The sequence below is a fragment of the Halyomorpha halys genome, unplaced genomic scaffold (genome assembly GCF_000696795.3).
Source record: "Halyomorpha halys isolate HHAL.00 unplaced genomic scaffold, Hhal_1.1 Scaffold1155.1, whole genome shotgun sequence".
In the NCBI taxonomy this organism is placed as follows: domain Eukaryota; kingdom Metazoa; phylum Arthropoda; class Insecta; order Hemiptera; family Pentatomidae; genus Halyomorpha; species Halyomorpha halys.
The window spans coordinates 118,451-131,797 of NW_027105200.1; the positions used below are offsets into that span (position 1 = coordinate 118,451).

Genomic DNA, 13,347 nt, shown 5'->3' on the forward strand with positions numbered 1-13,347 from the left:
TTTTATTTTTATTTATATATATTTTGTTTCTAATTCACCGTTATTTTTCACAAGCCTTCAATATTTATAGTGTTTTAAATAGTTATGGGTGTCTATTTCACAAGACGGTGTCTATTTCTCCATAATCAATTGTTAAACAAAAATAGATCTGTTATATCAACCTTATAAAGCCCACCAGGCCGATATGATATTGAATAAACAATATATTATATTCCTTGACAATTTTTTTTTCAATATTCGTGATGAAAAAATACTTAGTCATTTAAAAAAAAAAAACAGAAAGTATTTATATCTCATTCTATAAAGTATGTATATATTAACAAAATATATTAAGGAATGCATAAGTAAATTGAAACCATAGAATTATTCCCATTTTTATTTATTCATTATTATTATTGTCATAAATTTCATAAGTTTACCTCTTCTTCTCTTTGTACGATTAAACACTTTTAGCTGCATAATTTTTCTACACTAAAGTCCAATTGCAATATTGCTTTAAATTTCAATAACGCGTAGTCATTTTTAATTATTGAACAATATGATAGAAAAACTGAATATTTAATTAAAATGTGTAGTAAAATGGTAAATTCTACCGTACTAATGCTTTTAGAAAATTTATAACTTATTATAAACACAGTAACTTATAAACTGTAAACTTCTCCCTGAGATTAGAGCACTAGTGAAGAATATCTGAAAGTTATGTGGTATCATTTCATATATCATTAACGTTAAAATAGTAAAATTGATATCACTAAACGTTTTACTATTGCAATCAGGTATTAGGCCAAGGCCTATATTATATTAGAGGATGACGTTATGGTATTATATAATTTTACACCGCAACGAAAAAAGGTCCGACAAGCTTACTGATCCGCGAGTGCATTCCATGTCAGAACACGGGAACCCACTTATCCAAACTTCCCGGATCCCTTTAAACCACTAAAAGGTCTGTCGGAAAATCAATTTCTCGTCATCCTTGAAGATTTTTATATTTGTATTTTCTTCAATCTCTCTCCTTAATGCTGGAGTGAGCGCGAGATTTGTTTCAACATATATATTCGCGTAGTATACAATACGTCGCATAGTGGATTGGGGGGGGGGAGAGGGAGGAGTATTGCATATTAAAAGCTGGTCAAAAATCAAATTTTTTTCTCAACTTCCAGTCATATGTGGTATTATGATTGAGTAGCCAGATCTTTGGAGTCGAGCGACTACGGGTTGGAATAAAGGCCATAGAAGATCACTTTTGAAATTCCTATTAATAAAGATCCCATTAGTCGACTACCGGAGCCGCTTCATGATCTTCCTTGCCTTGAGGCAAACATTTTGGGGCAAGATAGATCTTCAACTGTACCTATACAGAGGGAGCGTGGTAGCACAGTGGTTGGTCACTAATGCTTCTAATTGGAAGAACCTGGTTCGAATCCAGCTGTGGTAAATAATTATTTTCTGTTTCACTCTAGTCGTGAGTCAGTTCTGTGGGTTCGAGAGCCCTCTGGAGTCCGTTCAGCCTATAGTGGGTACCCTTCATTGGGAAAAACTCGGTGATTGAGCGTGATCTTGAAAAAATCATCTCCTGATACAACCGTTGTTCTATAAACAGTGCTTGCTTGGAAAGTACCATTACAAAGTAACATGAACCCATGACCCTTCATGCCCCTTCATTATCAATGTATGGTCTATCCGACATTTTAATTTTTAATTGTGACTAAGGATGTAATTTTTAAACGATAATTCATGTTATTGACAAATATTATTGAATGTTCGAGTTAATGGTCAAGTATTATGTTTTTTTCGTTCTACGTTTATAAAAATATTGTGCATATATGAAGGAGAAAGTTTAAGAAAAGAGTTTTACGTAATGCTTTGAGTATAATAGAGAAGAAATGTGGCTCTACTTTATGCCTTGATCTGAGGCATTCTATCTCTCCTCAGCATGAGCCTGACCTAGTCTTGCTCGGGCATTTGTTCGTCTTAACTTGCATCATCCTTCAAGCAGTTTAGGAAATATCTTGGAACAATTTCCTCGCCATTTACCCTTCTAGTCGGAAAAGAGAAAAGGTCCGTTAGTTCCGAAAATTCTTCCGCGTTGGTGAAAGTTTAGTACATCACTCTACAACGGTTTATTTTAACATTTTGATCAAATATTCACTATAAGTATTATGTGAATATCGTATTAGCTTACTGTAGGGCGGGTATTAGGGCTCTTCCTTCCCCTAAGCCGATTTGGGATTACGCTTGGGTCGCTAGCTATCATAAAAAAGTAGATACACCCCAGCCTCGCTTAATCCTCTCTTCGACATCGACTTATATGGCACGAATAATAGAAGTAATTTTATGCTAACTTTAATTAAGAAGAAATTCGGAAGATTTTTCACTCTTTTAGAAGAATTTTAGAGATGAGTGAATGACTGTGTGTTATGTTCGGTCACTTCCCTTATAAAATAAATTTTATATAATTTAAAAATTAAAATCATAATAACATATTTTTTATGCTTTGTTTACAATTTATTTTATTTTCAATTAGATTTTAAAATAAATAATAAGAGTTAAGTCTTATTTGCTCCATAATATACGTTTTTAGAACTTTCATTCATGTGTATGATATTTTTATAGGGTTTTATTTTTTGAATGTGGTATATTGTATTAAAAATACCTTATTCGGTGAGAAAATAACGTGTTGAGTTTCTCTGCAACTTGATATTTTTATTTTTTTTTTTTTACTAAAAAAGTATATTTTAATTACATTAAAAAATAAATATTTTGAACATAAATATCATGATTTGAGACTCCTCGCAAATATCACGTACCCCGAACATGCAACCTCAGCATGGTTACAGATTCAATTGCACACAAAATTTATAAACACCATCACATCATGAAACCTAAAAAATTAAGTTAATAAAAACTATAAATGATAAAATATCCATTCTTCGCAGTGTCGTAGGGCGGTAACTGAACCGATTTTACTAAGTTTCATCTTTATCTAAGGGGATATAAAATTGATTTTGTATCTAGTGATTTGACATAGAATGTCTCTTTCATATTCCATTATAATGTATGATATAGCAAAATGGTTATTTTCACAATTCATTTCTAAAACAGATAAATCAACAAGATTAGTTTTGTGGTCCTTCTAAAGATATTGGCAGGTGTTCTTATACAACACTAGTGCCTAAAATTTTTACTAAATATAAGCTTTTAGCAAACTTTAAAAGTTTAAGCGTTATGATTAGGCATGATAAGTTGACTTTGATTACTGTAATAAGTGATACCAAAATTTATATCCAATAATCACGTTGTTAATATATTTTCTTATTTTATTTATTTAATACCATATCGGCCTTGCTTTTTTTTTTTTTTTTCATACCCTCCTGTAAAGATTTTAGCGTGTATTTGGTACGCACATATAGGAGGTATGCTATATGTATAGCTGGGTGTTAAGGATACCTTGGATTGCCTTTTGGGATTATAAGGTTAGGTGAGGGGTCCAATGAAGGTTGTAAACTTGGTTGGCTTACGCTAGTGGATTATTGGAAGGGGTAGGACCCGTTCCGCTGGTCGAATAGTGTAAATTTAGACCTCAGACTTGAATTTCTAAGATCTTCCCTCGTCGAGAACGTCGACTAAGGGAACCGTGCTCTGCCACCTCCCAGGTCTTGGTGGAGGGGCGATCTCTCTAAAAGTGGGTTGCAGCAGGCCTTCAACCCATCAAAGAATTTGATGTGCCGTCGGCCTATATACTCCGGCACAGTGGGGAGTAGGAGCTCTTCACGTATAACTCTGTTTTTGGCCCTCTGGAGCGTGATTCTCCGGACGATCTTACGGATCTTATTATCTTATATCTTATTTTTGTCCTACTGGGGATGTTGGCTGCCACTCGGCCTTGCATGTTTCATATATCATTTATATATTTTTTTAACAATTTGCTTATAAGGGGAGGAGGTATAGTTTCATACAAAACACAGCCCTAACTATGCACAAGATTATAAATATTAAAAAAAGATATATAATTCTTCATAAGAGAGAAAAGTAAAGTTAGTAACAAAAATAACTAAATTCGTAGACCTAACGAAGCAAACAATTTCTATCTAATGGGAAAATAAAAATAAATAATAAGTTACTGAAAAAAGGACGAGAAGAAAAAAGAAATTAATTAAATATAAGTTATATCAGTAATAGAATTGATACGTAGAGAATTTATATCTGGATGTCCTACTGTAGCCTGGGCTTCAATCTTCGGTTTGAGGTTGGGTTTCCCAAATTGTAAATCACTGCTCCTTTAACTGACGGTTTACCGTGGTAATCCTCCATTGACTCCAATTGCAATTCACAATGCAAAGTGCTGCGATTATTAGTACTTTTTTTGAAAAGATTGTAATTTTTCCTTTTCGTAAAGGACTTCACAGGCATATATCAGCAGTGGCCTGAGAATTATTTAAAAATAAGAACAGTAGATTCTGGTTTTAATTTGGATTTTCTATTAAGAATAGAATATACCATGTTATTAATATATTTTGCAAAATTCATTTCATGCCAATTTGAATCTCCTAGAACGGTTATTAGATAACAAAATTATTATGTTTTAATTGAAGGAGTGATAATACAATCTACCACAGTTTTAGTGTTCTTAGTATTTATTCATACCATATACCATACACATTTATATGAAATAGAAATAAAAAATTGAAGAATGAAAACATATATAAATGATAGCAATAGAACTCCAAAATTAAATGAAAAGCTAATAATAAAGAAAAAATTGCAACTATAAATTTAAAAATATTACATATAATAATATTGGATAAGAAATTTTGTTTTTTTAAAAAATTCAATTTTGAATGTAGCCTAAATAGTTCTACTCTATGCACAGTTAGTCAGCAATTTATTATATATTTTTTCCGTTCCAAATCTAAGTTTTTTATATTTTAAAAAAAAATTACGAAGTTCATTGCCTTCTGATGCTCGTGGATTACACTTACATAACTTATAAAATCCAGTGTAAAAAGTTATTTAAATGCAAGACTTGTCGATAAGATCGGCTTTAGGCCGGATCGCAAGACAGCACCAGGACTTTCAGATATGTCTTTGTTAAAGATAGGCTTATACATTTAGTTTTTCCTCCTTTCTTTCCATTTTCCAGCTACAGGATCATTTACATTAATTCACATTCGACCCTTGTTATTTTTAAGATATTTAGCAAGTTTTATGCAACAAATATATTCTTTGGAACGCACAAAATATAAATATATATATATATATATCTTATTCCATTTATGCTTTAAAAGATGTGTATAGTTTGATAGAAAATTAATTAATTAATTATATTTATTATTTTCAGGATCTGTTACTGCTGGAAGAGCAAGAAGGTTCTGTCAACTTTAAGTTTGGCGTTCTCTACACTAGGCCTGGCCAGATCACCGATGATGAAATGTTCAGCAATGGTAATTATTGTATCTATTTCTATTTATAGTTTTATTACAAAATATTTTTTTAAAAAATAAATAAATAAAAGATGATTCTATTATCATTAAAAAAAATTATTGTTAATTCCTTAAATACTATAACTTCTTTATTAACTCCTTTTGAAAAAAGGAAATGATGAAAAAAATGTAAGTTATAGTATCCGCAATATTAAAATGATAATAACAATATATAGCATAAAATTAAGAATCAAATAATATAAAAAAAACAATGAAATTAAGATTAATTAATGTAATGATACATATTTACAAAATGTAAATCAATATAAAAATATACAAAAACTAATTAGATAATAACGAAATAATTTATGTAGATGATGAATAAAATTAAATTTAAATAAAAATAAAATAAATTCACATTCGCAAATATATAAAATATTTACATTTATCCTAACCCCTGAATCAAGTCTTCCTACCCTCCTGTGGAAGGCAACGCTAGGCTCCAAGAGAACCTAGCGTTTATATCTCAGCCGCGTGACAAATCTATACAAAATGTCACTAATGCTTTAGGTTTATCATAGTTTAGTCTTCTTTCTTCTAATTAACATCAGTAATAAAGTAAAAAATTGATACTTCTGGCTGATAGCTTATCATGAAAATACTGGTTTTTTCTATCCACCAATTACTGTTTCAATTTTTCTCCAAACTTGACAAAGTGACTAGAACTGAGTAACTTTCAATTATCAAATCCTGATTATATTAATATTACCCGGAAGATGGATATAAATTTGTGCTTTTACACTTCCAACCCTGGTTTCTTCATGATCTAGGAGTAGAACGAAGGTGAAAGGCGGTGACCGAAGAGAGGAAAAGGGAACTAACGATTAGTAGTCATCATCGATTCGTGTCAAAGCGGCTGAGGAAGTGCCTGGTCGATTTCTCTTGTCCTCACCTCCCTTCTTTAGGACTATCGAAGCACCAGATGTTAGGGACTGAGGATCACCTCACTACATCATTTACTAAAAATAAATTCAGCTGTAGGACAATGTACGCAGAAACGTAATGAATCTTCTTTCATTCCTTGGAGTAAGAAAAAAATAGCAAATAATAGTTCTACATTAGTGAAAATTAAAAAAAATAAGCAGTGCTTCATGTTTCACTGATCCTAAATTTAATTTTTAAAATAAACGATGAAAATTACCACTTTCGGAATAACTAATGATTTAAAAAAATTGGACTAACGGTCCTGCCACGTCGTTTCTGAATTTTTATTCCCTGTTGGTTTCTGCCAACGCACTGGAGGGGGCGCGACTATAGCTATGTTAATGTGTTTTTAATAAAGTGATCAATGAGTGGTTATTAATTGTTTTAGTGTTAGTTGATTTAGTGCCATTGACTTGTTAAAACGAATTACTAGTTAGTGAATCTTTTGTTTAGAAATGCCCACAGGACAGAATATCGTTGGCTAAGGACGAAATGATTATCAAGACCAGTTCTGAAATGTCAATCATTCGGAAATTATAAATTGGATACATCAATTCAAAATCGGGTTGAATGATGATAAGCCTGCAGGAGAAACATTTATATTTACGTTTATTATTTATCTCAATCTCATCAAAGTGAGATAGATTTGACTAGAAGAGCTCTAAGAAAGTTAGGTGTTGGAGAATGCAATTAAGACTTGGATTGGGAAGTTGGAGGCGTCTCCTTCCATCACCTTCTACTTCTGATAAACGTCAGCCACCGAAGTCGTCCATGTCGTGAATAATCCACTTCTAATCTCTTGAACCTCGCAGACACGTAAGATACGCCTCACTTATTGTTAATGGAAAGCATTATTATATTTAAAAATCACAACGTAGATTCGATTAACACCCTTAAATAAACTGACAGTAAAAAAATATCAAATCTGACTTAAGCTCAGAATTGAAGTGTGATATTATTATAGTAGTTTTTTCCGGCGAGAATTCTCGCATCAGATATGTTCCTTCCCCCTTTAAATCATTAGAGAGATAAGCGATAGCATGCTCATTGGTATAAAAAGTATAATATAATTGAGAAATTCTATTCAACACACAATTGTTAAAGTTGCATACTTTATTGAGACTATCACTAAGTAACAGCTTCCGTAATAATCAAATTCGTTACCCTCATGGACAGTGTCACTTCAGCTTACAGTTAGAATTCAGCTATCCGTAAACTTATATTAACCCTGAATTGTACTTGCTGAGACCTCATAGCTAGGCCGCACAACAACATATCTTTCAAACGGGCTAGAAATATTCGGTGGGAACCCATAGGGTTATAAAATTGGAAATCAGTGGAACCGTTTGCTTTAGTAAAACGTCACATATTCAGAAACAGATGGCATATTTTTTCAATATTTTGAGCTCAAATTGTTGTAAACATTCTTGAAATATCCCTGTGAAATATAAGCAATCAAACCTACGAATTTGTTTAGTATTTAGCTCAAAATATTTTTATATAACATCGATGAACAGACTAAACAAATTTGATGCAATCATTTTAAGAATCTTGTGCTCGACTCGTTTCACAAACGCTATCTACTTAAATAATTTGAGCCATCAACAATAAAAATCAGCTGAGCCGTTCGCTAAATCGGTGCGGGGGACGTGACGGCCGTGCGGGTTGGGGTGCAGGTTGTGGGTTCGATTCCCACCTGGGGCAGTTAAACATTCATTTTTAGGCGGTCCCGAAGGATGAATCTTGACACTCCCACCTTGGTTAGTAGGCGGCGGCTACGTAGGTTGCAAAAAGGACTACTAGGCCCACTTGCCGGACTTGTCCCCCCCCCCCACCAAATACCAGTATCCCATCGTAACCATCACGCTGTTGCCTTTGAACCTAACCTAATTGGTGTGCTATCTCAAAAAGAGATTCATTTTTGGGCTTTAAAAACCTACGTTGCTTGAGATTGTGTCGAAATCTATAAAACCCAATTTGAACCGTCTCCATCCGCTGACATACATTTACCAGCGTCCTGAAAACTTAAAGATTTTTTAATGACATTTATTAAAGTCCCAGTAAGAATTCAAGAATCAAAAATTAGATTCGTCAATTCTCGGTTAAATTTGAATATTTTTATTTTGATACTTCATTTGTCAATATTCACTTGAGAACCGGAGGCATTCCATCTATTGTACCGTAATATATAAGTATGTGCAATTTAATATGAAGAAAGTTTGAATGTAGTTGCCGTGTATAAGTAAAAGGGATAAAAAATGGCGGCTGTTTCAAAACGTTTGAAAAAATATTTTTTAATCAGAACTCTATATCATTAAAACTACTAACAACACTACAAAAACCTAAGAAAACATCATTTAAATAAGAGTAAATATGCTAAACTTTGAGCCATAATAGAGCTATTTACGTTCAATAGTTCCCGAGATATAGCATTTTAAATTCGAACATTCATAAAAAATCCACTGAAAAATCAGTAATTAATGAATTTATTTTGAGCAATTTATATCTTCAAAACCATTCTATGTACAAATGTCTATTATCGATCAAATTAAAGCTAGTTTAATTTACTATAAATTAGTGTATAATTATCTACGTAGGAGAAGTAGTTTTCATCATATTGGACAAAATGTATTCACAAACTCTGGTTTTATAGTTGTTGGGACAAAAACATTGACCTATGAAAATAAATATCTCAGAAATCATACGACGTACAGATGTCTGTCAGGTGGGGAATTAAAGGTAATTTAACTAACTATAAAGTAGTTACACATATCTTTGTAGGGGTAGTTGTTTTTATGATAATCACATATGGACATGAATATTGCACATATAATTTGGTCCAAACAACTGTAAATCAATTTATTTTAGCCAATATCATGAAAACTATTACCCCTACGAAGATAAATGGCATACACTATTTTATAGTACATTCAACTAGCTTTACTTTGAGTGGTTATAGATATTTGTATGTCTAATGGTTTTTCAGATATAAATTTATCAAAATAAATTTACGAACTACTGATTTTACAGTGAATATTTTATAAAATGTTGCTTATTAGAAAGCTATATCTCTAAGCTTCTAGAAATATTGAAGGTAAATACCACTATTAGGACCCATATTTTAGCAGATTTACTGCACTGTCAACGAAATGTTCTTAGGTTTTCTAGAGTTTTTGGTAGTTTTAAAGATATAAAGCTGCGAATGAAACATTAATTTTTTTGACGGTTTGAAATAACGGACATTTTTTACTCTCCCTAACTATACTTTCGACAAGTAATTATACATAGTTTTCATTCAAGTAATTGACAATTGGGGTAAAATAACTGCCTTTTTTCTCCTTTTGGGCTCTTTTACTATAAGTTGATTTTTTATTCGCACATCTAGAATCCCTAAAATATAAATTACAAGGGAAGAATTAAAATTTAATTTCTGGAATTTTGCCTTTCAGGGCGGTAATTGAAAGTTGTGTCATGCGCGCACTGCACCAGATTTTTAATATATATCTTTAGAGATGAGAGGAGCAAAGATAATTGTGCGAAACAGTAATCTGTGAGAATGACAGAATCCACGACAGCTGTGGCTGAATTTACACAGAGCCCAGGAGCGGTGTAAACAATCGATAAACAAACTGAATCATATTTGTTGTACACTTTACTCCTTGTTTACCGTCACGACAGATTCAACAAAGCCATAAATGTTACATAAGAATTGGGTTCTCTTTATTAATGTTATCTTTATTTACACTACTGTCCAGATACCAGATGGATGTAATCCATCTTAGAACATACATATGCAAATAATTAAAAATATTAGTTCCTATCACACTTAACAGAGCAACACATTTCATTAGGTAATTAATTTAATAAATATTAGGTAATTATTTTAATAAACCAAACTCTAGAATTAGGTCTCTTTGTTTTTTGTTTTTGTTTTATGCATATAATTTCTAAATAAGCTTTTGATCAAGTCTGGCATCTAGGTCTACTCAATAAATTTCGCCAATTCCTTCCCCTACATATTTCTTTTTAATATGCTCCTACCTCTCTGATAGAACCTTTAAAGTAAATCATAACCTAGTCTACTCATCTCTCTTTTCTCAGTCCGCCGGTGTTCCTCAAGGTAGTATCTTAGGTCCCATTCTTTATACGGTTTATACAGCTGACATCCCAAACCACCCTAACACAGTCCTAACGACATACGCTGATGACACATGTATACTGTCTGTAAACAACGACCCTACTAATGCATCACAATAACTACAGACACAAATAACATCCATTGACGAGTGGTGTCAAAACTGGAAAATCAAAATAAACCCTGACAAATCCCACCAGATCACCTTTACTCTCCGTCGTAAACCCTTATGTTCTACAATATCCTTTTTAAATACTCCACTAACGCTTGTTGAACAGATTCGATACTTAGGACTCCATCTTGACAAGAGACTTACTTGGAATCCACATACAAGACTGAAACGACAAGAAACTGCTCGTAGATTTCGATTGCTACAACACCTAAACTTGACAAACACTTTAAACTTCCCATTCATGAGAAAAAATTATTATACTCTATGATAATCAGACCAATTTGGACATATGGAATTGAGCTCTGGGGCTCTACCAAACCATCAAATTCCTCCCTCATTCAATCCTCATTCTTACCCATTAGTTCTTAATGTCTCATCCTTAACAATCCCCAATAATTCTCCGAGGCGTCTGAAAAAAAGATGGTCACGGGACCTTCTAATTTAAATTAATGCTTGAAGTACCACCAATGGGTGGTTCCTTCCCAATATTATCAAGTGTTTCAAACATTTATCCAATTTACAAATTGTATTTATTATTTTGTTCAGTTGTAAATAACATTAAATAAATAAATAAAATAACATTCTTAATAAATGGATAACATTGACCTTTATTTTTGTTGGTTGGCTCTACAAACCTCGCAGAATTTCGGCCACCAGAACCAGCCTTTAAATAAATTTAAAAAAAATAATTCTAAATAGTGCATCTTAGTGAAACAGTTATGGCATAAGAAATTAAACATTATTTAATTTTGGGTCCATCGAGTACTAGCATATTAATAAACTATAAACAGTAAGCCGTAAACCAAAAAAGCTAATTTATTTTCTATGTGTGGAGAAGATGATTGTGGTCGTTCAGTGAACAGAAGAAATAAATAAAAACCTATTAATTAGTTCCAACGTTTCTACTAGAATTTCATTATTTTTTTATTTTACTTACATATATAATTGATACGTTTTTATTTATATTACTTCAATTTTAAATATCTTCTAATTTTGTTCATATATTTATTGAGTTGATTTTCATATTTATATTATTTTCTTCTTCCGTCCTTCACTTTAATAATAATATATTTTTATTATTATATACAGTTTCAATATTCTTATAATTTTACACTACGCATTTTCTTCAATACTTCTTATGTACTTATATCATCTATTATCTTCTTATGTTCCTTGTTTTTCTGTACCTCTATGTAATCATTGTGGTTGTTACCTAGTTTTTGTTCTTTTCCCTGATAAAGTCCTGTAAAATTCTTACCAAAACGGTGGCACTAGTAAATAAGTTTTTCTTATTTGTGTTATTACTGGCCTTATCCATCTTCTCCTCATATACATTATCCACAGTAAACTATCTTCTAACCATTAAAATATATTGCAGAGATAATCCCAAGTCCTGCTATGGATCCCCAACTAATTTAGAAAACATAGAAAGAGCCGACAGATATAATGATTATTTCAAATACCCTTAGTTTTTCTCTTGATTATTCATGGAATAAAGCTAGATGCAATTCCAAAGTTCTCTTATTTGAGCCTAATAGAGTTGTTTTGAAGGATAAGAATCCGTTATTATCTCAATGTTGATTAAAAATGGGGGCATAGCTAGGCCAAGCCTTCATATACGTTACATTCATTTATTTCCCATGAATAGTACATAAAAACGAAAAAATATATATTGTTTCTTTTTAATTCTGAATATAATAATTTTGTCCACCAGTTTTTGTCGTTTCATGACTTAGAAGCCTGAATGGAGAACTCGTTTTCTAATCGACACAGAGATAGCCAAGTTACCCGAATGAATTCTATGAAATTAGCTACTCATTTAACTTCTTTACAAATATATTCCTCTTCTGTTTACTACCCAATGAGTATTAGTAATACAAAAAACAAATGTTTTTAACACTTGGCATTTACAGAGTTAAGAGGAATAATAAACGCACTCAATGTGATCACTAAGTGCTCTTCAATACAAATTTTCTGATTATTACATTTTTAATAAAACTCGCTTATTTTTCAATAAACGATTTGTAATTTAATTTTTAAAAACGTAATATTTTGTTATAGTTCAATTTTAAAACATATTTATCATAAGTGTGATAATATATATTAAAAATAACTAAAAATCAAGTATTTTATTAAAAGTTTTATTTCTTTATTTTTCTTCCTATGTTATCATGGCATTCCAATTAAAATATTTTTAATTTTAATTTTACTCCTAATAAACTGAACATAAGATCGGAGGTGTTTATTCAAAGTTATGATAGTTTCAGATTTTTTTTTTCTAGCTGGCTTTATGTATAAATATTACATTCTGCCACCTCTGACCAACAAAAAATAGAACTATAATGATTTACTGGAAAAATATAAATTTAAGCAAATAATAACAAAAAAAATTCAAAACTCATACTTATTTGTTTAACCAAAGATTCATTTCTAAATTTTTTCATTAAAATCACACATTTATTCTAATTCATGTATGTCTTGTATTCCTCACTAAAATTTCCGAAAAACATAGTTCTCTTCTATTTATATTTAATAAACGTAGCTTGTAGCTATTATTTTAAACTTTACCATCTAAAATTATGGTATAATGCAAAAATACCAGGGCATTCAAAAAGTCCTGTCGTTTTTCGTTT

At 31.5% G+C, this 13,347-nt stretch overlaps 1 protein-coding gene across 2 annotated transcripts in view; it reads left to right on the forward strand.

Annotated features, from left to right (window-relative positions):
• The window catches only part of LOC106688558 (GTPase-activating Rap/Ran-GAP domain-like protein 3), a gene marked incomplete at its 5' end in the record, with an annotated part of 122,599 nt that overhangs the window by 80,642 nt on the left and 28,610 nt on the right, over nt 1-13,347 (forward strand). For both annotated transcript variants that reach the window (XM_067049322.1, XM_014433067.3), the window contains 1 exon segment: nt 5,342-5,444. In XM_067049322.1, coding sequence (XP_066905423.1) covers nt 5,342-5,444 — 103 coding nt within the window.